Source organism: Bubalus bubalis, chromosome 18 (genome assembly GCF_019923935.1).
Source record: "Bubalus bubalis isolate 160015118507 breed Murrah chromosome 18, NDDB_SH_1, whole genome shotgun sequence".
NCBI lineage: Eukaryota > Metazoa > Chordata > Mammalia > Artiodactyla > Bovidae > Bubalus > Bubalus bubalis.
The window spans coordinates 65,033,938-65,061,862 of NC_059174.1; the positions used below are offsets into that span (position 1 = coordinate 65,033,938).

The following is a 27,925-nucleotide window of genomic DNA, read 5'->3' on the forward strand; positions in this document are numbered from 1 at the left end:
TAATACACTGTCTAAGTTTGTCATAGCTTTTCTTCCAAGGAGCAAGCGTCTTTTATTTATTTTTGGGTGTGCTGGGTCTTCGCTGCTGCCCAGGCCTTTCTCTAATTGCATCAAGGGAGCGGGGGTACTCTTCATAGCAGTGCAGGGGCTTCTTGTTGCAGCGGTTTTTCCTGTTGCTGCGCACCAGCTCCGGGGCGCTCAGGCTTCAGCAGTTGCAGCGAGTGCACTCAATCTTGGGCTCTAGAGCAGAGACTCAATAGTTGTAGCGCACAGGGTTAGTTGCTTTTCCAACATGTGGGATCTTCCTGAACCACAGATTGAACCGATGTGTCCTGCATTGACAGGAGGATTTTTTTTACCACTGAACCATCTGGGAAGCCCTCTCTAATAGATTTTTAACAGAAAATAGCTTATGTGGCATTTCGTACATGACTGTTAACTCTCTATTACAAAAAAAATTATGTGCCTGTGTAAAACAGTGTTATGTTTTTCAGCTAAAATAGTTTAATGTTTTATGGATCAGACGGTGTTTCTCAGAGTTCTGCACATTGACTAACAAGAAGGAGAAGCCCGGGTCCCACGATGTCCACCTTCCTCAGAGATGTCCAGTAGGCCTCCTCTATCTTGTCTGCTATGGTCCAGGTGATTTTTTTTTTTCTTTGAAGTCCCAGCCAAAACTCATTAAAGCTCACAAAAATGATTTAAACTCCTCAGTCTGCGTGCATTTCAAGGACTCTTGTATCTACCATTGTATGTTCACCAGAGGCGACTGCATGGAATCTGAATTATCTAAGCACTTAAAGAGATCACTATTGATCTCATTAAGGCTTTCGAAATGCACTTCGGATTCTGCAGAAATTGGCCTTCGCCCCTTTAAGAGGAAGCGAAGCTTATTCCCGACCTAGAAAAACAGGGCGGTCTGCTCTCAGCCGCCCAGGAGATTGCTTGATGCCTTTCCAGGGGAGATTCAAGCAAACACGCCCCTCCAGCCGGCCTGTGTGGCAGCGGGAACTCCATTACCCAGAAAGCCACGCGTTGAGAGGCAGCTAAGATGATCCAATGAACGCCCAGAATTTCAGCATTTCTGGGACGTGGTGAGGCGGGACTTCCGGTGTCTTCGTTGCGGCCTTTTCGGTTGCTATCTGGGTCCTAAGGCCGAGTGCGTAGAATCGGGCTTGAAGTAACGGAAGGCGCGAGAAGAGGCTTTGTACCCAGTGACTGGAGGCGGCTCTAAAGTCGGGCACGTCGCCGCCTGCGGGGCGGCCTGGAGACGCTGCTGCCGGGTCAGTCCGGGCCAGGATTTACCAGGCCCAGCGGCTTCGTAGCGGCGGTTGCCCTGAGCGACCTGCTTCAGGTAAACGCTGCCCTTCGGCCCGCATCCCTCTCGACCCACCGGACACTAAAGCTCATCCTCACGTGCCCGCAGCCCCGGCCCCGGGATACAGGCGGTGAGGCGGCCGTGTGTGGGGCCCTGTGTCTGACGGACAGTGTGATGGCGCATGGGAGAGGGTAACAGGCTGAGGGACCCCCAGGTGCAGAGGCTTGGAGGTCGGACTGAGGCGGGAGGACCGGGAACCCTGGAGCCCATTTGATGTCTGCAGGGAACAGGGCACACAGCTGCTGAAAGTCAGTACAGAGGTTAGACGCTCGGCCCCAGGTACTTGGTTCGGGTGCCGCCAGGTGTGCAGTGGAGGCCTGAGCCCCTGGAAAATTGCTAGGATCACATCCCTCTAAGACCTTCCTCTTCCCACAGGTTTCCATGGCTGCAGAGGTGCTTTTGGAACCTAATCGGGTAAGTGGAGGTTACCCTCATTGGTCGCAACACTGTGTTAGTCGCTCAGTCGTGTCCGACCCTTTGCGACCGACCCCATGAACTGTAGCCCGACAGGCTCCCCTGTCCATGGAATACTCCAGGCAGGAATATCGAAATGGGTTGCCATTCCGTTCTCCGGGGGATCTTCCCGACCGGGGGATCGAAACCAGATCTTCCGCATCAGAGGCAGATTCTTTACTGTCTGAGCCACCAGGGAAGCCCTCTAATTTTCTCCAAATTTGGGTTATCATGAAACTTGTCACCTGGCATTTTCCCAGCCCTTGGGTATGGAGATCTTGGGAAATCCTAGCTCAGGGTCCTGAGTCCAGTTTAAGTGTTATATGAAAGGGTTCCCATTTCAGGCCACCAATAGAAGGAGATGTGGAAGCTTGTCACAAAAACAGGACGTGCTTGGAGGTGAGACTAAGCTGGTTCAGGGAATTGCAGGTCTCCTTCCTTCCTGGCAAGAATAAACTGGCTGTGGGGAGCAGCAGTCCGAGCTGGAATGACTGTCTGTGAAGTCGGGCATCTATTCTGGAGGCAGTGGGAGCTGTGGATCAGATGACTGATCTGATCAATCAGGGCGGTGATTTCTTCTGGGTATTTACAGGCTCCACTGGTCGCAGAGTGGACAGCAGCGTGAACAGAGCAGTTAGTGGGAGAGGGAGGAGAGAGCAGGCAGCTATGGCACCAAGGTCGGGAATCTCTTCTGAGCTCTTAGGAGGAAGATGGAGATGGCGTAGATGTGCGAGGAGGTGGATTGTGGGTCTTCAGGAGTGAGGCAGTTGATGGTCTCATCTGTCTGTGTCCTGGCAGGGCAGTGTGACCTTTGAGGATGTGGCTGTGTACTTCTCCTGGGAGGAATGGGCTCTCCTTGATGAGGCTCAGAGATGCCTGTACCACGATGTGATGCTGGAGAACTTTGCACTTACATGCTCACTGGGTAAGCTCTTCTACCTGCCCCTGTGCCCTGGGCCCAGCTCTGTGCTTCTCTTTTCTCCAGGGGCAGGTGTGTCCCTAGTTGCCTGGATTTGTGCTGTGTTTACAAGGGCTGGGCTGAGCGCTCGCCTCCTTCTCATCTGTGTCAACACAGCACCTGCTGGCCCAAAGCCTCCCAGGGCCGAGTTCGGTATCACTGTTGTTTGCCAGCCTAAAGGACCCCGTGTCTTGCCTCGGCCTCACTGCGTGACTCGAGCACCGTAGCGCCCTAGTGTGACGCCCGTCATTCCGGGGCTCACATTCGTTTCTGACTGTGCTGGAAGTGTAGTCACTTACACAGTCACTGCTTACACAGATGTAAGTACCGCTTACAGATCCTTTGGTTAGGTGTTTTTTTTTTACTTTATTTTTGTTGTTGCAAAATATACAAAACATTCGCCTAATGGACTGAATGGCATTTAGTCCATTCTCATTGTGCAGCCATCACAGTCCTGCATCCATAGACCTTTCTCATCATCCGACTGAAACGCCATACCCAGTAATCACTAACCTCTTCTGTCCATTGACAGCCACCATTCTACTTTCTGTATCTATGAATTTGACTGAGTGTTTCATGTAGGTAGAATCTGACAGTAGTTCTCCTTTGATGTTTGGCTTACTTAGCATAATATGTTAAAGGTTTATCAATGTTGTAGCATGTGTCAGAATTTCTTTCCTTTTTATGACTAGATAATATTGTATGTACAGATTTTTGTTTACTCAGTATTCCATCCGTGGACAGTTGGGTGCTTCTGCCTTTTGTTTCTCGTGAATCATGGTGTTATGACATAGGTGTGCAGATTTCTTTTAGAGTCCTTGCTTCAATTCTTATAGGTATATACATACCCACAACAAGAATTTCTGTATCTGTGATAGTTTTTTTTTTAATTTTTTGAAAAATCACCATAGTGTTTTCCATAGCAGCTGCACAAAGGTACCAATTTCTCCTCTTCTTGCATGCACTTCTTTTTTCTTTTTTTGAGTAATAATCATTATTAGTGTGAAGTGGTATCTCATTGTGTTTTGATTTGCATTTTTCTAATGACTAATGATGTTGAACATCTTTTCATGGGCTTATTGTTTATTTATCTTCTTTGGAGAAATGTCTCTTCAAAAAGTCTTTTGAGAATTTTTTAATCAAGTTGATAGATTTTTGTTGTTGAGTTTTAGGAATTCTCTCTTTGAGTGTTAACCCTTCATTGGGTATGTGATTTGCAAGGATTTTCTCCCATTCTATGAGTTGCTTCGTTCTTATGTTCATGGCATCCTTTGATGTACCAAAATTTTTCATTTTGATGAAGTCCAGTTTGTTTTTCTTTTGTTGCTCGTGCCTTTGATGTCATATGTAAGAAATCATTGCTAAATGCAGTTGTCTTGAAGCTTTCCCATTATGTTTTCTTTTAATAGTTTTGTGGTTGTCACTGTTAAGTTAGATCTTTGATCCATTTTGAATTAATTTATGTACCATGCAACTTCATTCTTATGCATGTGGATATTCAATTTTCCCGGCATCATGTGTTGAAAAGTCTGTTTTTCCTTTTCGAATGGTATTGGCCTTCTTTTTGAAAACTGTTTGAATTTATATGAGCAAGCTTATTTTTTAGCTCTTTATTCTCTTTCATTGGTCTATATGTCTCCCTGGATTCCAGTATCACACTGTTTTGATTACTGTAGTTTTACAGTGGTATTTGATATTTAAATGTGTGACTCCTTCAACTTTGTTCTTTTTTCAAGTTTGTTTTGGCTACTTCATGTCCCTTGAGATTCCATATGAATTTTAGGAAGAATGTTTCTATTACCACAGAAATTCTCACTGGATTTTTCATAGGATTGCATTGAACATGTAGATGTTGTGAATAGTTTTTTTTTTTTTGGATAGTTTTGACATCTTCAATATTAAGTGTTCCAATCCATGAACATAGAAGTTTTTCCATTTATTGTCTGTAATTCTTTTAGCTATGCTTTGTAATTTTTAATGAACAAATCTTACCTCCTTGGTTAAATTTGGTAATTTATTCTTTTGACAAATACTTTTATTTGTGGAATTGTTTTCTTAGTTTCCTGTTGCTTGTTAGTGTATAGAAATATAACTGATTTTTTTTCCATTTTATATTCTCTTTCTTTGCTAACTTAATTTATTCTAACAGTTTTGTGGTGGAATCTTTAAGATTTCATGAGATGTGGTGATTTCTTCCTTCTTTTCTCTTTTGGATGACTTTTGTCTTTCTTGCCTAATTGGTCTGTCTAGAATTTCTACTAGTACGTTGAATAGTAGTGTTGGAAGCTGGCATTTTCTTATTTGTGATCTTGGAAAAATAGTTTTCAGTCTTTTACTATTGAGTTTGATGTTTGCTGTGGGTTTTTAATTTTTTGCTTCCGTTATGTTAGGCTAGTTTCCTTCTATCCATAGTTTCATAGTTGAGTATTTTCATCATAAAAGGGTGTTAAATTTTGTCAGATGTGTTTTGTACATTGACTGAGATGGTAACATTTTTTTCCTTTCTGTTAAAGTGATATATTACATTGATCAAACTTTGTGTGTTGAGTCATCCTGGCATTTAGACATAAATCCCAGTTGTTTGTGGTATACCATCTTTTTATTGTGCTGCTGAATACAGTTTGCTAGTATTTTATTGATTAATTTTGCACTGATAATCGTCAAATATATTCCCCTGTAGGTTTCTTTTAGTGTCTTTGCATGCCTTTTATTTTTTAATATCAGAGTAATAGTAAGAGCGCCAAATGACATAAATTAAAGCAATTTTGCATTACAAAGCGGTTACATCAGACTGATTCTACCACTGTAGTTGTCTAGGTGGGAAAACACCTGGTTTTACTACTCTGCCATCTTCCTGCTTACTTACTCCTGCATCTTACTACTCTGCCATCTTTACTACTCTGCCACTCTTTTGTTGTGTCCATAGGTACTATTTGTAATATTTGAAATATGTTTTCTGTGATCTGTTGTGTCCTGAGTTTTTTGGGCTAGTATTGGCTGCTGACTTGTCCTGTCCTTCCCTTTGGAGTTGTAGCATCCAGTTCTCATGCGATAGCTCAGCTGGGGCTAGGGGAAGAGTCTTTTGTGCTTCCCAGGATGCATATGATTCCACTCTCCACAAGATGGGCCCAGAGGGCACCTGACCCAGATGAGTAGCAGACGGGAGAGGACATGACTTCAGGGCTTGGTTGAAGTTGTATCAAGAATCTGTCTTGTTTTACTTCTGTTTTGGTGCCATTGCCAGTGGCCAAGCTCACCTCCATCTTTCCTTCTCCATTTTTGACACTTTATTGACTTGTCATTTCTATTAGTCGTTTTTATTCTGACTCCAGCTGAGAGCTACTGTCTACCTCTCTGGACTGCTTACCTTACTCATTCCTCACACTGTTCCCTCCTCAGCGCTTTACCCCTTTGAGTGTTCTAAAGTATGCACCTATGTAATAATCCTTAAACACCTGTTAACCTTTGTTCCAGTCAGATTTTTCTGGACCTGAAATAGACTTCTGCACAGCATCACATGTCATCAGCAGGTATAATCCTGCTGAAAGCTATTGACATGCCTTCCCTGGTGGTCCAGTGGTTAAGACTGTCTGCTTCCACTACAGGGGGCACTGATTCAGTCCCTGCATCCCACATGCCAGGTGTCATGGCCAAAAAAATAAGGCCATTGACAGAGAATGATCTGTAGCATGTGCCTTTCCCCTGGGCCTTTCTTTGTGTCCTGTGCCTATTGAGGCCTGTACCATTCTGTGACCTTAGAGACTGAGTGGTGTACAGAAGTTGCTTTTTTAAGGTGACCCCAACTTCCTTTTCCTGAAAACAGTTTCATGGACTGATTCTTTGATGTATCAAATTACTTTTGTGATGCCTTCTCAAAAAGGTTAATGTGTACTTCATCATCACTTCTTTAATTTCAGGCTGTTGGCATGGAGCAGAAGATAAGGGAGCACCTTCTGAAAAAAGCATTTCTGTAGAAGGAGTGTCACAGATCAAGACTCTCAAGGCAGATTCATGTCCCCAGAAGGGCCAGCCCTTTGAGAAGTGTGGCCCAGTCTTGAGAGATAATTTTCACTTGCCTGAGCATCAGGAAGCACATCTTGGGCAGAAACCGTACACGTGTGGGAATCGATTCTATATTGCTGCCAACCTTCAGCAATACCAGGGACAACACATTAGAGAAATACCCATCAGAACTTCTGTGGACACAGCCTTGATTATAAAGAGCTGCAGAACCCATCTGTCAGGGGAATCCTTTTTCTCTGAGGGAATAAGGAAAGACAACTTAGCCAGCATGGGATTTTTCCATCAACCGGTCACTCACACTAATGAGAACTCAAACAACAGTAATGAGTGTGAGGCTGTCTTTCACAGTGGGGAAAGGCATCAGAACTGGGGAGAAGGCAAAAAAATCCTCAACTGCACAGACACACTTGTTGAGGACCAACAAGTCCTCACCAGAGAAGGGCTTTATGAGTGCAGCAAATGTGGAAAAACCTCTACCCGAAGGTGGAATCTCATTCAGCACCAGAAAGTCCACACTGGAGAAAGGCCTTATGAATGCCATGAATGTGGAAAATCCTTTACCCGAAGCAACAGCCTGAAGACCCACAGGAAAGTTCACACTGGAGAAAAACCTTATGAGTACAAAGAATGTGGAAAATCTTTTAGTCAAAGATCCAACCTTGTTCAACATCAGAAAGGTCACAGTGGAGAACGGCTTCATCAGTGTGGTGAATGTGGAAAATCCTTTAGCCGAAGCTCCACCCTCATTCATCACAGGAGACTTCATACAGGAGAAAGACCTTATGAGTGCAGTAAATGTGGGAAATCCTTTAAGCAAAGCTCTAGCCTCAGTTCACATCAGAAAATCCACACAGGAGAAAGGCCTTATGAGTGTAGGGAATGTGGAAAATCATTTAGCTGCAAATCTAACCTCATTATCCACCTGAGAGTTCACACTGGAGAGAGGCCTTACGAGTGTCAGGAATGTACAAAATCCTTTAGCTGCAAATCTAACCTCATTAACCACCTGAGAGTTCACTCTGGAGAAAGGCCTTATGATTGTGCAGAATGTGGACAATCTTTTACTCAAAGATCCATCCTCATTCAACATCAGAGAATTCATACTGGAGAGAGGCCTTATGAATGTCATGAATGTGGGAAATCTTTTAGCCGAAAATTTAGCCTCATTTACCACCGGAAAGGTCACACTGGAGAACGGCCTCATCAGAGAAAAGAATGTGGGAAATCTTTTAATTGCAAATCTAACCTCAATGAACACCAGAAAATTCACCCTGGAGAAAGATCTCATGAGTCTGGGGACAGTGGAAAATCCTTTAGCCAAAGTTCCAGCCTCATTCAGCATTAGAGAGTTCACAATGAAATATATCTTAAGAGTGCAGTGAATGTGGGCAGTCTGTTAGCTGCTAATATGGCCTCATTTAATACTAGAGACTTCACCCTAGTGAAAGGCCTTAGATGTGCCAGCAGATGCAGTTACTTCTAGTATAATTACACTGGAGGAAAGAAGTTGTGAGGGAGCCATCTACCTGAATTAAAGCTCTTATATCAGAAAATCTTCAGTAGGGGCATTCCCCTAAAGTTCCAGGTATGTGAGAATCTCTTAGGAGTTGTGTTATAGTTTCTTACCTCCCAGGACCCTCACCAGCTTTATGTCACTGCCAGTTCTGTGGCAGAATTCATTTTCATCTCTATCACCTGGCAGGTCCACAGTGTACAAAAATTACCTCCCAACATGCTTAGGTAAGCTGACCTCTGTCCCATCCCCTTAGGGGATGGAAATAATGAGTAGTCTTAGCTCTTATGGCATCCTCTTTCCCTTCTCATTTCCACAGTAGGGTGTGAACCTCATTCAGTTTGGGCCCAGTTGCCGCAGTCTGAATTGTTTTGGTGACTTGACAGAAAGGCCTGCACTTTCAGGGACATGTTAGTTTCTAGTGACGCTTGAGTTGGATTTTCTCAACCTCCAAGTGTGGAGGAACTGGAGGAACCAAGCTGGGAATTGCATGCCTCATGTTACTTTGCACTTTGCAATAATAAAGGCATTCATATTAAGCCCCTTTTGGTCTGGGGGTTCTATTCACTGTGTGAGGTGATCTGAAGACAGCTAGGCTCTACCAGCATTGAGGGTGGCACAGATTTCATGGGGGTCAGGTACATTGTTTGCTTCACATGTCAGTATGAATGAAAAGTAGAGCTCTCTTTCTAGTTTTGGCACAATGTAAATACATTGTTACCCAAAGTCTTCTAGGAAAGATTGCAGAGCTTTGGGGTCCTGATATGTGGACTGTGTATCAGGGTTGTTTTTTTTTTTCTTTTTGTGGGCTCAGAAAACACCCTGGGAAGCCAGGAAGTTGTGACAACCTCTAGTACTTCTGGGAACATGAATTGTTATTCATAGTGAATATCACATAATGCTTAGCAGTTAACCTATGAAAGAACCACATCCCTGATCCCCAGAGTTCACTAGATGGTGCCACTGTAAGACTACAGGGCTGGGGGGAACCCTCTTGGTAAAGTACCCTGGAGCAGAGGAGACGGCAGTGAAGTAGGTGGAGTGTGCCCTTTCTCCAGTTGTATCCGCAGATGCTCCAGTGACTGTGCAGTATCAGTGTGCACGGATGCCCAGAAATTGCCAGCCTCCAGGCATGTGTGTCTTTTGTGGCTGAGGTCATTGTCAAAGAAAATAAGCTATTGGTTTTCTGGATTCCTCTAGCCTCTCTGGGGTGTTCAGCCAAAGCCCCTTGCCACATAGGCAGAGGAACAAACAGAGAGAGAAAGGAGAACCCTTAGTCCACAGTGTGGCTCTGTGACTAGCCAGCCTTCCTGTTAACTCAGGTGAGAAGGAATCTATTACTCATCAGTATTTGCTACCACTAAGGCAAGGCTGCTCCTCCAAGGTCATCAGGAAAGAGAGGCAATATAGGATTGCCAAGCCTGATTTTCTGAAGAGTGGGATATTTATATTTTGCCTTTGAACCATTTTATAAATTTTTATTCTAGTCATCATGCAATATATTGTGTCTATTTGAAGTATGCAATTTAAAGTTTACATGTAAAAAAATAAATAAGAAAACCTCATCATAATCACAATAATGTAAGTTATGGCCATCATTGATTTACCTTCCAATAGATTGTTTTGTGTGTTCTAGAATTATATATGGTTTTATTCTTAAAATGTTTACTTTTTTCTGATTTTATTCATGGTTCATAATTATTTTGAGATTCTTCAATTATTTATATAAAAATAGTTCATTCTTTTTATTGCTGAACTAAGTATCTTTTCTATACTTATTCCATTTGTTTATTCATTCGTCTGGTTAAGAGAATTTGGGTTACTCCCAGTTTTGACTATTCTAAGTAAAGCTGATAGAACAGTTTTGTGTAATTCTGTATGTATGTATTTTCACTTGTCTTGTTTTAATAACCCAGAGTGTAATGCCTGAGTCAGAATAGGTGAATGTTTAACTTACAAAACAGCTAAATGGTGACCTTAAATCATTGTTTGCTTTTATATACCCACCAGGTTTATGTAAAATGCTTCCACATTTTTGCCAGTACTTGATACGGTCAGTCTTTTGAATTTACCCTTTTAGTAAGGAAACACTAATTTTAGTTACATCTCCATAAGGATTCATGGTGTTGAACATTTTTTTTAATGTGTTTATTTGCCATCTGTATATCTTCTTGGTGAAATATCTGTTTATATGTATACTTGTTTTACTTTTTTTCCCCCTCATTTTACTTTTTTATGTTGTGATTATTTACCTTTTTATTAATAAATAATCAGCTCATTTTTGTTCCTTAATTTTTATGCATTCTGTACAATGTAATTACCACGTACACCATATACTTTTATAAGTTTAATCTGCATTGTTTATATATTCTTAAGCCTAGGCTTTCAAAAACATAATTAAGTCTTGGTTTGTAGTGTTTCCCAATTTCCTTTATATAAATACTCTCACTTTAGCCAATATCAAACTGCCAACATGGTTTCACTGAACATGGAGTTGGGAAGAGTTGCTAGAAGTCCATCATTCTAACTCCAGGAACTACAATAATCTGTAGGACTCAGATAATAGTAAAACATAGTAAAATTATTAGGAAGTGATGAGTTTTGAATATTTGTTTCATGAAAGTATAATTGACTGAACATACACACTGCATGTGTTTAAGGTGTACATTTTGATGATTTGATACACACTTAAAACACCCCTGAAACCAAAATTTTCATTGGAAACAAAAGACCATCTATTGAGATATTAATGACGCTTATTCAGTTAATAGTAGCGACACTCAGCTAAATCCTTCAGTTCACTGTCTCAGTTATCCAAGAAGGAAAAAGCAGAGCGTGCAAGACACTTCAAGTACAGGCAATTGTTGAGGAAAAAACAAAAAACCAGACTGTGAAAACGTTTTTCACACAAGAGGTCAGAAAGAATGCTTTTTGGGAATTCCCTGGCAGTCTAGTGGTTAGAGCTCCACACCTCCACTGAAGGGGACAGGTTCCATCTTTGGTTGGGGAATGAAGATCCTGAATGCTGTGCAATGCAGGCAAAATAGAAAAATGCATATTAAAAGTTGAGAAGCAAAACAAAAAGGAAGTTGAGATGTAATTTCTAGCATTTTATTTTGGAGTCAAAACCAAACTGTTTTCAGTAAGAATCCTTTGATAATTTGTGTCTGTGTTCTTGTTGAGGGAAAAGCCGTGAGTAATCCACCATAATTCAGAATAATTGGGTTTCTATAAAGTGATTGGGGAATTTCAGTACATTTAAAAGCAATCAGAGGGAGCATAGTTATAATTTAAAGTGTTTTCAGCTCTAGACATTCTCAATACTACCACCCACTTAACAGAGGAGCAAATTTTAGGCACTAATTTCTGAAGTTATCCAATGCATATAGACTAGGATTTATCGAAGACTGTATCTCTCTCTTTCTCACATCAATTGTCTATATTTGGTAAATACTGTAATCACAAATATAATTAATGCTAATGTTTTGGGAAGAAAATAGTTGCCTATTTCAGGGCTGGGTCTTGAAGGGCATGTTTCACAAGCTACAATCATGCAGCTGTATGCAGGCATCTGTGTGTGCTAAGTCACTTCAGTCGTGTCCCACTCTTTGCGACCCTGTGGGCTGTAGCCCACCAGGTTCCTATGTCCATGGAATTCTCCATGCAAGAATGCTGGAGTGGGCAGGTGCTTTTCTCCATGGAATCTTCCCAATCCAGGGCTTGACCCTGCAACTCTTCTGTCTCCTGCATTGGCGGGCAAGTTCTTTACCACTACTGCCACCTTCTGGCACGGGCTGAAATAGCACTAGGGAAATCAGCCAGGAGGTCAGACCCAGAGAGTGAAAACAGATGCCACTGTAAGTGAGCCAAATGTCACTGAAAGGATTCACAACAATAATTAATTCATTTCATACTTACACAGATGGGAAGGAAAATATTTGTGTCAGATTTATCCTCATAAGTGTTTACATGATCTTTTCCAAATAACTTTAAGCACAAAATAGCAAAAGGAATTAGTAGGCAAAAGCCACACCATTTGGTCAATTACATGAGAAAAGACCAGAAATCATGTGGAAGACATAACAAAAAATAATGTTTTATATAAAAATGAGGTTCATTAGCATAAAGTGAGAAGTAACCAATTTTGTTTACATCTGAGACACCACCATAGGTGTTAAGTATCCTGGGAGGGAAGGCATCTTATGGTGGATTACAATACATTGATCCTGTCCATTGAGGCCCCTATACCTCATGTAACTCAAATGAACATGCCATTCAGTCTTTGTAGGTCAGTACTGTTAGATGTGTTGTTCAGTCACTCAGGTCCGACTCTTTGGCAACCCCATAAATGTAGCCAGCCAGGCTCCTCTGTCCATGGGATTTCCCAGGCAAAAATACTGGAGTGGGCTGCTATTTCCTTTTCCAGAGGATCTTCCCGGCCCAGGGATCAAATCCATGTCTCCTGCTTTGCAGGAGGGTTCTATATGAATTGTAAATAAGCACATGAAAATAGTGTCAGTATTATTGTTTAAGGAAATATGAGTGAAAACCACAGTGAGGCCCCTCTGCACACTCATTTTCATGGGTAGCATTAAAAGACTGACAATATCCAGGTGTTGAAGATACAAAGAAAAGCAGAACTCTCATACATTGCTGGTAGGAATGCAAAGTAGCAAAAAACTTGGAAACACTGGCAGTTGATACAGTTAATCATCCACTTATTCCTCACTATAATTACAAGAGAAATGGAAACCCTGTGTCCACAGAAATACTTGTATGTATTCACACATTTGGGCTTCCCTAGTGGCCCAGTGATCAAGAATTTGTCTGCCTGGAGAATCCCATGGACAGAGGAGCCTGGCAGGCTACAGTCCATGGGGTCCCAAAAGAGGCAAACATAAGTTAGTGACTAAACAGCAATTCTCACATTTCCAGGAACTTTATTCTTCAAAATCTACAACTAGGTAGCAAAAAGAAATATCCGTCTACAGATGGATGGTTAAGAAAGTGTTATATTTATCAGTGGGATACTCCCCATCAATATGAAGAAATGAACTACTGACACAAGGGGGAGAAACATCAGTTTCAAAGTGTTATAGTAAGTATGGATGTGTGCGTCATGTGTATCCACAACTGCCGTAGACTAAAAGCCTACTGAGATTGGATGTTCACATCTAACAGGAAAATGAAGGCCTGGGATCTGGCCCTCAGCTGCCCAGTTCTGAGGGGCCACCCCAGTAGATATAACTGAAGATTTCCTCCTCACCTGGAGACAGGCTGGGATGTAGGACCTGAGACCCTTTGCTGCTGTGCTTGTACCTGGACAAACGTCTCCCTGAATGGCAGATACAAAGAAGCTTTAGGAGACTAAAAATAACTCCATGCATGGGCAGTTGGGGCAAATTATAAACAATAAAATATGAAAACACCCAAAGCCAACTGCCACCTTTGAGGGGCCTGCCTGCCAGGAGCAAAGCAAAATTACAAAAAGTACTACACATAATCCCTGCACACAGTACCTCCACAGAGGGGCAGGCAGACCCTCTGATCTGCCCCTGCTCTCGCCGCATTTAAGGGACCTGCTCGCCCCTCCTCCAGAAGCCAGCAAGGACATCTGCTCTTTGCGCTTGCTCTGTTGTTCTTTGGCACGAGTTCCAATAAAGCCTTGCCTGAATTTCTCATCTGGGTTTTTATTGATTTCTATTGATTAGGAAAATCCAACAAGCTGAGTTGGTAACAATCTCTGAGCTAGACTAAATGGCTCCAGACTAAGGGCCACTGGGAGATGGAAGAAGGCTTTGCAGGTGGCTCAATGGTAAAGAATCTGCCTGCCAATGCAGGAGATGCGGGTTCAAACCCTAAGTCAGAAAGATCCCTTGGAGGAGGAAATGGCAACCTGGGAAATCCCAAGGACAGAGGAGCCTGGCAGGCTGCAGTCCATGGGGTTGCAAAGAGTCAGACACAACTGAGCATTCACACATTGGGAGATGTGAAAAACACTGCCGCACCCTCAAGTTCAATGAGCTGCACCATTTGCTGATGAGGAGTCTTGCCTTGTGTGTGTGTGTGTGTGTGTGTGTGTGTGTGTGTGTGTGTGAAAGAGAGAGATTTTAATGTATGTGTGTGTGTGAAAGAGAAAGAGATTTTAGTTCTCTGACCAGGAATTGAACCCATTCCCTCAGCAGTGAGAGCTCAGAGTCCCAACCACTGGTCCTCCAGAGACTTCCCAGGACTCTTGCTTTCTTGCCTTTTCCCCACTCCTACCAGCCTTTGTACACACGCCCTCACATAACATCCTCATGGTACCCCCGGCCAGGTCATCTGTGTCTCTATCTTGTTCCCTGACTCTCCCACGGGTATCAGCCTGCCTCATCCCTAAACTTCGGCCACCTCCTCCCACATGCTTCAGAGTCCAGCAACTTCAGGATCATGTCCACACCTGACTTAGACTGCCGAACCCTGCCCTCACCCACACAGTCCCACGTCTCCTGCCTGATCATCACGTATTTTCCGCTCTCTTGGGGAGGGATCCAGATCTTGGTGCGTCTACTTCCATTTTCTTTATGTATCCCACAGCTAGCACTTCTTTACATATCTACTTTTGTCTGTGCTGTGTCTGTTGCTGTGCACGGCCTTTCTCTAGTTGTGGAGAGCGGGGCTACTCCAGTGGCCGTGTGTGAGCTTACCGCAGTGGTTCTCGTGTGGAGCGCAGGCTCTAGGCTGAGCAGGCTTCAGTAGCTGCGGCACTCTAGAGGGCTTAGAGGGTGGGCTCAGTACCACAACTAGTTAAGAGTAATAGGTGTTAGCCACTGTTTTGGAGGCATAAAGCAGAGAAAATCCCTCCCCCCAGGTGGATCACAAACTTTGTTCTTTTATGCTTTCTATTTCAGTCTCCTGCTGCTGCTGCTGCTGCTGCTAAGTCGCTTCAGTCGTGTCCGACTCTGTGCGACCCCATAGACGGCAGCCCACCAGGCTCCCCTGTCCCTGGGATTCTCCAGGCAAGAAAACTGGAGTGGATTGCCATTTTCTTCTCCAATGCATGAAAGTGAAAGTGAAGTCGCTCAGTCGTGTCCGACTTAGTGACCCCATGGACTGCAGCCCACCAGGCTCCTCCGTCCATGGGATTTTCCAGGCAAGAGCACTGGAGTGGGGTGCCGTTGCCTTCTCCATCGGACTCACTGATTCATTCTTTAAATACCCCGTCCCATGTGGGCTTCCCAGGTGGTGCAGCAGTTAAGAATCCACCAGCCAATGTAGGAGACACAGGAGATGTGGGTTTGATCCCTAGTTTAGGGAAGATCCCCTGGAGGACTAAATGGCAACCCACTCCAATATTCTTGCCTGGGAAATCTCATGGACAGAGGAGCCTGGCATACTACAGTCCATGGGGTTGTACACGACTGAGCGACAGGACACACACACATACACATGCATCCTTCTTTGTATTCTATTCAGTCCTTTCTTTATCAATGTTGTCTATAACCAACATTTTTCCTATTTTTAAAAAGCATATATTCTTGGTCCTGTGGCTTTTTCTCTCCTCAACTTCTGGCTTACTTTTTCCTCTTAATTTCATTTCTTTATGCTTTTCTTCCAGTTCTTCATTCCGTATAGCATATGTTACTTACTATGACTTTTGTGAGGCTGCCATTCTTCTTCCATGTCTAGTTATTTCCCCCTGGATGTATGAGTTGCTCTGTGTGGGTGTGTGTGTGGAGGAAAGACCACGTTCAGGCCAGAAGCCTTGGAGGACACACGTATGTGAAATGACTAGGCAGGGCAGGGCAGGGAGTCCAGCTTTCACCACAATAGGCCACCAGATTCATCTGTTTTAACCTTAACTTGGCCAGGGTAGAGGCGTCTTCTGCGCTGCCATCCTCAAAATCTGTGGGATGAGAGGGCCTGGCCTGAAAAGCCAGGACAGTTCATCAGCCTGACCTCTCTTCAAAGTCTATACAGGAAGTCATGGAGTATCCCAACGCCATGTAACTGAAACCGTGTGTGTGTGTGTGTGTGTGTGTGTGTGTGTGTGTGTGTGTGTGTGTGTGTTTGTATCTGTGAATTAGCAAAGGGTTTCATGAGAGTGGGGAAGGGCACAACATATGGAATGCTTCCCAAATTTGCATGTTATCCTTGCCCAGGGGCCATGCTAATCTCTGTGTCGTTGCAATTTTATTATATGTGCTGCTGAAATGAGCATGAAGACACTTTTCTTTCTTTTTAAACGTTTTAAAATTATTTGGCTGTGTCAGGTCTCCGTTGCGGCACATAGGTCTTGAGCTTCCATGCTTCAGTAGTTGCAGCCTATGGACTTAGTTGCTCCAGGGCATGTGGAAAGTTAATTCCCTGATCAGGGATGGAACCCGTGTCCCTTGCACTGGCATGTGGATTCTTAACCACTGGACCAGCAGGAAGTTCCCCAGAAATTGCTCTGCTTTAACTCCTCCTCCCCACAGCTTAGGACTCTTATCCGGACAAGTCTGAGGTGACCTCAGTTCCCAACAGGACTCTGCTAGTTGCTGTCATCTGTGTTTCTCGCTGAAGTTTTGGGGTGTGATCAGCAGCCCTCCCAAGATGACCATCTCTTACGCACCTGAAACTGTCATGAGGTCCCCATTCCATAAACCAAGTCCATAAGTCTGATTCTGCCTTTCCTGCAGTGGCCACCTAGGTCAGGCTATTAGGGGAAGCACACTGATTGAAACCGCCCACACTGGCCAGGTACCATAGTAACCATTTGCATGAGTTGTTTTATGACAGGAGATCCTGAAAAGGAATACGGAACTAATAAGCCACCACCAACCGGAAGAGTTCAGGAAAGGTCTAAAGGAGACACCGTGTATCCGTCCACTTCCCAGAATCCCTCTCGCTAGCATCCATCTTGGCTGAGTGATGCGTGCACCACCAGGAAAGACTCTGGACTAGAATGATTGGCCAAAGACCGCCGTAAACTAATCCCTCACCATAAAACCCGAGACTGCGAGGCACGCAGCAGAGCAGTTCTCCTGGGTTCCCTTACCCTCCTGCTTTCCACCCGGGTGCCCTTTCCCAATAAAATCTCTTGCTTTGTCAGCACATGTGTATCCTCGGACAATTCATTTCCGAGTGTTAGACAACAGCCCAGTTTCGGGCCCTGGAAGGGGTCCGTCTTCCTGCAACAAGGCCACACTCTCTCACACCTGAAATATTCATTTCAAGATGACATATCATTAATGAGACCTGCCAAATGCCAGCTCTGTGTAAATCACTGGAGATAACAGAGCCGAACAAAACAGAAAAAAAATTTCTATCAATGGGGACTGACAGGCAATAAACAAGACAAGTAAGGAGAATATAGTGTTTGATGGAGATCAGTGCTGTGGAGAAAAAGCTGAGAGGGTAAATAGAGACTGACTAGGGAGGGGGTGGGGACGTGCTGAGTTGTAGAAAACGGGTCCAGGTCAGTTCTTACTGAGAAGCAGATGTTTGAAAAAAGACCTGGAGAGAATTCGAAGAGAACTCCAGGGTTCTTCCCCCAGAGACAGAGGAAAAGGGGATAAAATGAGGGTGAAGCCTCAGGGTTCTGGGAACAGCAGCATCAACGAGGGTGGTGCAGAGGAAGCAAAGGGGCAAGAGGAGGAGCTGAGATGCCTAGGACCCCAGAGCTGGGTCAGCAGGGTCTCTGGGCCATGGTCAGCACACCGGTTTCTACACTGTGGTGTTTCCACACTCTCCTGCCTGGGACGGGGCAAGCCCAGAAACAGCGTATAAATGCTAATGGTGAGTTGACAGGTATTTTAGGTCCATTGAATCTGATCATATAAACGAGCTTGCATTTTGTGTGGCTTTGTTTTTGTGTTAATTTCACATTGCTGATAATTCATTTTTATGGAATTGTATAAAACTGCGAGGCTAAGGGAAGTGGAGAAGTTCTTTACAAGAGGCAGTCTGAGCCACTGGGAGCTTCCACAGACAAGGGACACGTCCAGACATAACAACAGTTCCGGACTTAATCCCTGGCAGTCCAGAGGTTAAGATTCTGAGCAGGGGGGTCGGGATTGATCCCTGGTTTGAGAACTAAGATCCTGCATGTCCCGTGGTGTGGAAAAACAAATAATTTTTTAAAAAATGTTTTTTTAAAGTGTCCTTCTGATGACTGCTTCAGGAATAGAAAGACTCGTGGGGGGGCGGGGGCGGGGGGTGGCGGTATTCCCTGGAGGTGCAAAGGTTAGGACTCCAGCTTCCCCTGCTATGACTCTGGGTTCAGTCCCTGGTTGGGGAACTAACATCCCACAAGCTGCGTAACAGCACCACCCCACCCCCCCACCGCCCTTCCCCGACAACAAAAAAGACTGGTGGGAGAAGTCAGTCAGGAGATGACCTCATTAATCCGAGGGAGGGATAATGGGGCTGGAGGAGTAATGGATTCTGGATATAACTTGAAAGAAGATAATATTAAGACTACTCCAAAAATTCCTTCTCTCAGAAAGCTCTCCCTCTGCTTCCCTAACTCTCCTCTCATCTTCCAGGGGGTCACTCACTCCACTAGTCAGAAAAAAGTGCTGGGTTTTCCTGAAATCCCTTCCTCTGGCCTTCCCCCGAGTGAGTACACAACACACCCCCACCAGATTTTCAGGCCAGGCACCAGTCCCTATTTAAACCCCTTCCCCCTCCTCACTCCCCATAAGTCCATCAAACTTTCTTTACCTAAAATAAGCACTGCTTTTCCCCTTCCCACTAAATGACCTTTGTTTCCAGTCCTGTGATTCTTCTGCTGGACTGGGAACCTTTCCTTTGGGATCCTAGGGGCACCGTCTGACTCACCAGCACAGGAGGAGAGACTTTTTCTTTGTCTCTGTTTGTGTTTTGGCCCAGCCTCACAGCTTGCTGTATCTTAGTTCTTGTGGCCCTCACCAGTGAAAGTGCCAAGTCTTAACTACTGGACCCCCAGGGAATTCCCAAAAGGAGGGAATATTAGCCTTATTCCCTGCTTCACTTGGAATCCACAAATCTTGGAAAATTGGAAGGTGTTAAGTTTGTATAAGACTCATTTGTGACAAAACTATGGGACTTCCCAGGTGGCTCACTGGTAAAGAATCCACGTGCCAATGCAGGAGACCAGGGTTCGATTCCTGGGTTGGGAAGATCCCCTGGAGAAGGAAATGGCAACCCACTCTAGTATTCTTGCCCGAGAAATCCCAAAGCAGAAGAGCGTGGCGGGGTACAGTCCACGGGGTCACAAAAGAGTCAGACACGACTTGGAGACTAAACAATAATGATGACAGAACCTGACCAGAACACACCGAGATTATACTTTCTATCCCCTCTTCAGAGCAAGTGTTGTTGCATTTCTCTGCAGAAATATGTGTTGGACTGTGGCCTATTGCCCCAGGCCAAGGGCTGGTATGTAATACTGTACTGGAAAGCTGAGAGATGCCGCTAATGAAGCTTCCAGTGAAGATCCCATCAACAGGCACACCATCCAATCAGGCCTTTAAATGCATCACTGTCCCTTGATCCTATAAAAGGGAGGAGCCTTGGGAGGGCACATCAGATGAACTCAGTTGAGAAGGGGAGTCACACAGGGAAGAGTCCTCAGCCTTCAGCTCAGGGTCTCCCAGCGTGGAGTTCAGTCTTCTGGGGGAGGTGAGTTTCCTGAACAAAAGGAGATTTTGCCATTTCGTGTGTGTGTGTGTGTGTGTGTGCGCGCGCTCATGCCCGTGCCGCACGCTGCCCTGTGTTTGTACGCACAGCTCTGGGGAGAAAATTCCTAGATACAAAGACATGGATGCCTCCCAGGCATGGGGGATAGTCTGTCGGAACAACTGATCAGGCTGTTCAAAATCTAGCCCGACTGAGGCCAACTTCTCCTAGGAAAATCTGTGTCTGGCATGGTTTTTAATTTTTTTCAGTCACTAAATCATGTCCAACTCTTTGTGACCCCATGACTGTAGCCTGCCAGGTTCCTCTGTCTTTGGGGTTCTCCAGGCAAGAACACTGGAGTGGGTTGCCGTTTCCTTCTCCAGAGGATCCTTGTGACTCAGATCAAACCCAAGGCTCTTGTATTGGCAGGCAAATTCTCTACTCCTGAACTCTCAGGGAAGCCCCCTGGAGGTCCGGATGGAAGTGGAGGTTCATGGCCAATTGAGGTGAGGGTGGGGCTGAAAGTGAAAGGGTATGTGTCAGTTACTTAGCAGATTTTGACTCTGTGCTTGCCATGTGCCAGTGAATACTCCATGTGCTTCATATGTAGTAATTATTTTGGCTCTTGTGGCAATTCTGAGCTGGGTGTCCTTAGAAATCAGAACCCCCATGACAAGGATGGAGGCCAGATGGCATCATGTATGGGGTCACACAGCTTGGAAATGCCAGGCTCCAGATTAAAAACACTGGTAATATGGGGTGGGGGAAGGGTTGTTGTGTTTTGTTTTCTCTTGAGATATAATTGCCATATATATTGTATTAGTTTCAGACATACTACACATGACATGATATTTGCATGCGTTGGGAAATAATCACCACAGTAAGCCTAGTTAGCATCCATCAGCATACATCATTACCTTTCTTTTTCTTGTGATGAAAATACGACAATTTCGTATTCCAACAATTGTCTAAATATGACAATTTCGAATTCCAAGTCTTAGCCATAATGCTGCTCTGCAGCCCTGCTTGTGTGAAATTGAGTGCATGTCTGCAAATGTGACCATGTGGTCTATGTATGCCTGGAGAAGTCCACAAAGAGATCACATGGGACTTTTCTGGCCACCCAGTAGTAAAGACTCGAAGCTTCCAATGCATGGAGTGTGGGTTTGATCCCTGGTTGGGGAACTAAGATCCCACATGCCACATGGCAAAAAAAAAAAGAGAGAGAACTCATACGGAGTCCCAGGGTTATTACACCAGTAAAACAAAACAAAACAAAACAAAACAAAACACAATAGAAGCCCATGAACGTGGATATAGATAACCAGCCACTACACCTAAGGTGGGGTGGGAGGGGTAAGGACAAGCAGAGGCAAAGCCTGGTGGAACCAGGAAGGACTTGGTGCTTTTCACTGAGAGCAAGAGGGAGCCATAGAGGGAATTTTAAGTGGAGCAGTGGAGTCTGACCTGAGCAGATTAGCATTTTAAAAAGGCTGACTGAACAGGTGTGATAAGTGGATCGGTGTTGTTTAGACACACTGAGTCCTATCCAACTCTTTTGAGACCTAGTGGTCAGTAGCTCACCAGGTTCCTCTGTCCATGGAATTCTCCAAACAAGACTATTGGAGTGGGTTACCATTTTCTTTTCCAGGAGATCTTCGAAACCCAAGGATAGAACCCTGTCTTCTGTCTCCTGCATTGGCAGGCAGATTCTTTATCACTGAGCCAGAAGCCCTGATTAGGGGGAGGGCAAAGATGTGTTCAGTGTTCTCCTATAGGGTTTTTCCTAGAATTATCTTTGCCTCATTCATTAATGAGATCAGGGTGGGTAATCTGATCAGATCACTAGGTGAGGTTGACACAAAGCATGATATCAGTTAACAGAAATTAATTAGGTATTTGGAAGCCCACATATCAATCCTAACAAACACCCCCACTTTCTGATCTTGTGGCATGAATTTACTTTAAAAAAAAAAAAAACAAAAAAAAAAAAACTCAAATCCAGAGACTTCCCTGGTAGTCCAGTGGTTAAGATTCTGCACTTTTACTGCTGAAGGCATAGGTTCGATTCCAAGACCCATGGCTGAGCCAAAAAAATAAATGAATAATCTTTGAAATGTCAATTGTATAGAAAAATAAAAGAAAACAAAATCAGAACAATAATATAGTAAAAGGATTAAATCTTTTGTTTGACATCCCAAGGGGTGTGCCTATAGTTCTCGTTGTTTAATCACTCAGTCATGTCTGACTCTTTGCGACCCCATGGACTCTAGCTCGCCAGGCTCCTCTCTCCATGGAATTTCTCAGGCAAGAATACTGGAGTGGGTTGCCATGCCCTCCTCCAGAGGATCTTCTTGACCCTGGGATCAAACTTGAGTCTCCAGCTTGGCAGGCAGTTTCTTTACCTCTGAGCCACCAGGGAAGCCTATGACTATGCTTGCCCAGATCATACACTTTACAATTACAAATCAGTATTGAGCAATGCAAGCTTCAGCTCTGAATCTTACATTCCAATGGAAAAGGACAGGCATTAGAGACAGAGCAATGTAAAATTATTACTTTGATAATATCAGTGAAGCAAGGACAAATATTTTTCATAAGGAAGGATAAATGTTGATGGAAAAAGAGACAGAGGTGAAAGTAAAGGGAAAATTTTCTAAGGAATGTATCATCAAGCTGACACAGGGTGTAGCGGGCTGGGTCTGCAGACTCTTGTGTCTGCTGTATGAGTTCCCAACACAAGATGATCATGTGGATGGATGCCAGCCTGCCTATTTCATTCACTTTATTGTCCTTTTTTTGGTAATATTTTGTTTCCTTGTAATGACTGAAGGGATATCTTTGTATTGATACTGGATCATTGCCTTCATTCAGTTCAGTCAATTCCAATTATTATTTAAGACTCCATTTATTATTTTAGGGCTTCCCTGGTGGTTCAGATGGTAAAGCGTCTGTCTACAATGCGGGAGACCTGGGTTCGATCCCTGGGTTGGGAAGATCCCCTGGAGAAGGAAATGGCAATCCACTCCAGTACTTTTGCCTGGAAAATTCCATGGACAGAGGAGCCTGGTAGGCTACAGTCCATCGGGTCGCGAAGAGTCAGACATGACTGAGCGACTTCACTTCACTTTTATTATTTTAAAATAATTGCTTTGCTTTCTTTTTCGGCCACACTGTGTCTTAGTTGTGGTATTCAGGAGGATCTTGTTCCCTGACCAGGGATGGAACCCAGACACCCTGCATTGAGAGTGTTGAGCCTTAGTCACTGGACTACCAAGGAAGGTCCCCCATTCATTGTTTAAATCTTTTTTAAAACTATCTATTTATTTGTTTATTTTTATTTTTTGGTTGCACTGGGTCTTTGTTGCTCTGTGTGGGCTTTCTCTAGTTGCGGTGCACGGGGCTTCTCATTGTGGTGGGTTATTCTGTGGCGGAAGACAGGCTCTAGGCTCACAGCCTTAAGTAGTTGCAGCACACAGGCTCAGTAGTCATGGTACCCAGGCTTCATTGCTCCGTGGCATGTAGAATCTTCCTGGACCATGGATCGAACCCGTGTCCCCTGCATTGACAGGGGGTTCTTATCCACTGTACCACCAGGGAAATCCACTCCCCCCCTTATTATTTTAAGTTGAATGTTTTTATTGAACAGTAATGCACATTTTAAAAAAAAGTGAAAGTATATGGTTTGGTGGATTTTGACAGAGAAACATTCCGGTATAACTCCCTCTGAGATCAAGAGGTAGACTGTCGCTCACTAAAACTGGAAGTTCAGCATCCCAGGAACCCTCTCTTTAGTCCCAGGCAAACTGGGATGGAGTCCTCCATAAGTACCTATTCCAGGATCTACCAGTGTTTCCAAAAATGTAATCAACATCCTAAATAATATTGATAATACTTAAATGTTTTTCAATGAACATGAATGAGACGAAACAAAATGTATAGTTTAGTGCCTGAATTATTTCATTTAACACTGTGTTTTGTGGTTATTCTATGTTGTTGCATAAAGAAGTTCATTTCTTCTCAGTCTATCAAATATGCCTTGACATCAATTAACTGTAATCGGTCCCATTTAATGCTGGACACTTAGATTATTTACAGCATGGAAATATTATGAATTATGTTGATATAAGCATTCTTGTATATGTCTGTGATGCACATGAATATATTTTTTCTGTTGAGTACAGGCAGAGAAGTAAAACTGATGAGTCACAGGGAATGCATAAATACAGATTTATTACATACTAATCAAAGCATTTCCAATGTGAGTTCTCACCAGCAGTGATTGAGAGGTCACTCCAGGTCCTCCAATCCATGTCACAGTTAACTATTTTATTCTAATGCTTCTGGGAGGTAGTGATTTTGTAGCTTGTTGTAGTTTTATTTTACATTTCTGGGATTACTAATAATGTTGCCATTTTCTCCATTCATTTATTCACTAAATGTCTAGTAGAATTGGTCCATGAACTCAGTTGAACCTGGATTTTGATTGTTTATTTTCAACTATGACAGTGTTGTATTTAACTACATATTTCTTCTGTCTCTAGCTTTGCAGTCCTTAAACATCCACCGGTTGTTGAAAGAGATTGCCTGAGAAACAAATTAGTGGAGGCTGAATCCCTCAAGTTGCAGCTCTTTGAGAATTCTTGTTAAGAATGGCTTCAGACCTCAGAATATCCTTTGAAGGAGAACCATCCAGGAGGGGTCCTGGGTCAGAAAATTCACCCACCCAAGGATCTGCCATCCAGGAGGACAAGGGGATCCCTGAGTTCCCCAGCACTCAGCTCAACTTACTTCGAGACAGCAATAATTCAAGTGCAAGACACGAACTGCAAAGACTCTATCACTTATTTCACTCATGGCTGCAGCCAGAAAAACACAGCAAGGATGAAATAATTTCTCATCTGGTCCTGGAACAATTTATGATCAATGGGAACTGCAGTGACAGGCCCACTCTACAGGAGAAATGGAATGCAAGTGGCAGAAACCTGGGGAAACTCATGGAGGATCTGACAGATGATGGCATGAAGATACCCGGCTTAGTAAGTAGGGGTTCTAAGCACAGGGTGAGGGGCATGGGAGTGTTAGAAATAAGCAGTCTGTTGGAGTTGCCTGGAAATAGAGAAAGAAGAGTTATTACAGACAGTAACCAGGCTTCATTCACAGGTCCATGTTCACATGCAGGGACAGGAAGCCCTCTTTTGTGAGAATATGCCCTTAAGACAAGTCATCATTCACTTGACAAAACAGTTACCGACAGGAACCCAAACAAGAGAGAATGCAGGGACACTCTCCTGGACTCCTCAAGATACGTCCCTGGAAACAGGACAAAGTGAGTGGGCAGAGCCCAGGTCCCAGAGGGGTGGCCCATGTGGGCTCTTTCTTGGGTGTAACTTCACTGAGTCACTTTTTTGCCCCCTACAGGAAATGAAGAAAAAGAAAATAATGGCAACATTTCTGTGAAAAGTGACAGTATTACTCGTCCAAGCAATCAAATACCTTCCCTAATCATTTTCCAAGAAGAGAATCATCCGAAGCTGGAAGAAGGAGGTGTTTCTCTGGAGAATCCACGAAACTCCAGAAGAGGAACAGGCCCAGGCCCCTCCAGGCCTCAGGATGGATCCCTGAAAGGACCCTCCTCTCAAGATGTCCTCGTGGAAGTGAAACGAGACCAGGTCACCCCTGAGCCTGTTTCTACCCTCCAGAGCTCTGAGGGGACTTCTGCACGTGGGGAACACCAGGAAAGATCCCTTAGAGCCCCAGAAGTATACAGATGTGAGAGATGTCCCAAGACCTTCAGGTATTCCTCTCGGTTCAGAGTTCACCAGAAAAGACACAATAATGAGAGAACATATATTTGTGCCGAGTGTGGCAAAGGCTTCTTCCAGGCATCAGACCTCCATGTGCATCAGAGGATTCACACAGGAGAGAAGCCCTTTGTGTGCAGCACATGTGAAATGGCGTTCACCCACAAAACCAACCTTCGGGCTCATGAGAGAACCCACACGGGAGAGAAGCCCTATGAGTGTTTCCTCTGCCAGAGACGCTTCCGCCAGTCCTCCACCTACCACCGCCATCTCAGGTTTCACCAGAAAACTACCCTCAAAAGGGCTCCACACTAAATTAAGCTTCCTTGGTTACGGTCCCAAAGTAATGGATATAAATATGTATGTGAATATGTAGATTTCCATAGTATTTCTCTATTTAGAATATACTTTATAAAAATAATTAAAAGAAAAAAAGTGTTGGCTTTCCTGACAGTCCAGTGGTTTGGACTCTGCTTCCACTAGAGGGCATGGGTTCCATCCCTGGTCAGAGAACTAAGATCCCAAATACTGCACAATGCAGCCCCAAAAAAGTACAAATAAAAAAATAGAAAAAGAAACCATTTATTGTTTCACTCTCCTAAAATGCAAGTTTATGGAGGGCAGGGAATTTCTCCATTTTGTTCACTTAAGTACCTTGGTTGCCTAGAAAAGTGTCTGGAACATTTCAAATAACCAATAAATGTCTCACAAATGAATGGATGTGTTATATTGGTGTTTATTCTTTAAACTTTAGGCATGTGCCTTATGTGAGAAGACAGTGAGTTCCAAGCCCAGGACAAAAACACCGGCTCGCAGTGGTCCCGTCAGACTTTCCCTGCCTGCTCTCCTGTCCTCCGCTCACACCCTTTACCTCTAGTGCAGCCGCAGGCGCCTAAAGAAGGTGAGCAGAGATGGAAACTCAGAAAAGAAGCCTAACCAAACAAAGGAAACCTTTATATTTAAAAATTATATATAGTCATTTCTTAAATTCAGTGGCTTAAAATTTGATAGGTAAACTGGACCTAAATAAAACTGGTGCTGAAAGTTGCAGGATGCAGTTTTATTAACAAATGCCAGAAAAGTCCAACGTGTTCCATTCATTTCTTCCAGTAGATGGAGCTTATGGGTGTGAGGGCGCTTACTTGCAGAATCAGTTTGAAAGTTCACTTTGGAAAAAGTGGATTCTGTGTACAGCCAAGGCAAAGACATATATGCCAGTTACTTGGAATACATTTGTGAACTGGTATCCAGTAGGAAATTAGGGTTCAGTTTCACTGAGAAACTGGAAGATGCCATGTAGAAATGCCTGAATTTTGGAATGGGGCATTCTGCTGGGTAAATCTGACACCTTTCTGATTCCCTTGATGCTTCCACAGAAGGGAGAACTACTTGAGTGCAGATAATGTGGAGATGCTCCAGATAAATGTAGAGAAGCCCTCCTTTAAAAAAAAAAAAAAGCATTGCCATCTCTGAAGGCAAGTTTTAAAATAACTTTTTTTTTTTTTTAAGAATAACTATTTTCTTAAATTATCTATTTTTTGGTTGTGCTGGGTTTTCGTTTCTGCACATGGGCTTTCTCTAGTTCATTAAGCGGGAGCATTTTCCTTGTGGTGCAAAGGCTTCTCATTGTGTTGGCCTCTCTTGTTGCGGAGCACAGTCTCAGTAGTTGTGGCATACAGGTTTAGTTTTCCCTTGGCATGTGAACTCTTCTTGGACCAGAGATAGAACCTGTGTTCCCTGCATTGGCAGGCAGGTTCTCATCCACTGGACCACCAGGGAAGTCCTATCCATCTTCTTGCTTGGGCTGCTTCCAGGTGTTTTGCTACTGTGAATATTCTTGAAAATCTTGATATTAAAGAAGGCTTTTCTTTGGAAAGACCTCTGGGAGGTGGGCTATGAAACATAGCAAAAATACATGTATTGGAGTCTGCTCAGTTCCCCAGAACAGAGCTCTGAAACCTCTCGTATTTTCCTAAGAGATAAAAACACAATGATCATCTTCTGTTCTACTCTTTGGTTTTAGACTCTGGCTCCCGATACAGAAGCAATTAATGCTTTGAAATTTCTAGGATGAAAGGAGTGTCTTTTCATCTCTTAGTGAGGTGATGCTTGGTGGGTTCCTGGATGGCTTCAGGATGGGGGCTCATCACTGGAAAGAGCAAACCATGATTAGA

The 27,925-nt window shown here is 43.8% G+C and overlaps 1 protein-coding gene and 1 non-coding gene across 7 annotated transcripts; one reads left to right on the forward strand and one right to left on the reverse strand.

The window, feature by feature from the left end:
* On the forward strand, nucleotides 1-26,467 carry LOC102411316 (zinc finger and SCAN domain-containing protein 4). 6 transcript variants are annotated; one of them, XM_044931786.2, is made up of 5 exons: nucleotides 1-642; nucleotides 1,754-1,792; nucleotides 2,635-2,756; nucleotides 6,707-8,009; nucleotides 25,793-26,467. In XM_044931786.2, the coding sequence occupies exons 1-5, from the start codon at nucleotides 602-604 to the stop codon at nucleotides 26,064-26,066; spliced, it is 1,779 nt and encodes a 592-aa protein (XP_044787721.2). In that variant the 5' UTR covers nucleotides 1-601; the 3' UTR covers nucleotides 26,067-26,467. The 6 variants fall into 6 exon arrangements, 4 of the variants coding, with proteins under 4 accessions (XP_044787721.2, XP_044787718.1, XP_044787720.2 ...); XM_044931784.2 differs by lacking the exons at nucleotides 1-642; nucleotides 1,754-1,792; nucleotides 2,635-2,756; nucleotides 6,707-8,009 and adding exons at nucleotides 19,871-19,950; nucleotides 20,377-20,453; nucleotides 24,492-24,986; nucleotides 25,111-25,276 and having other exon boundaries at nucleotides 25,369-26,467; XM_044931783.2 differs by lacking the exon at nucleotides 25,793-26,467 and having other exon boundaries at nucleotides 5-642; nucleotides 6,707-10,617.
* Nucleotides 16,422-16,525, reverse strand: LOC112580525. Its single transcript, XR_003104919.1, has one exon. It is a non-coding gene; the product is annotated as a U6 spliceosomal RNA (small nuclear RNA).
* Nucleotides 26,468-27,925: the final 1,458 nt, after the last annotated feature.

What these genes read in the sequence shown, in the direction of transcription:
- LOC102411316 (XM_044931786.2), top strand. Translation starts at nt 602, where the DNA reads ATGTCCAGTAGGCCTCCTCTATCTTGTCTGCTATGGTCCAG. An exon ending in TGCTTTTGGAACCTAATCGG is followed by an intron (nt 1,793 to 2,634) that starts GTAAGTGGAGGT and finishes CTGGCAGGGCAG; the next exon opens with TGTGACCTTTGAGGATGTGG. An exon ending in TGCACTTACATGCTCACTGG is followed by an intron (nt 2,757 to 6,706) that starts GTAAGCTCTTCT and finishes CTTTAATTTCAG; the next exon opens with GCTGTTGGCATGGAGCAGAA.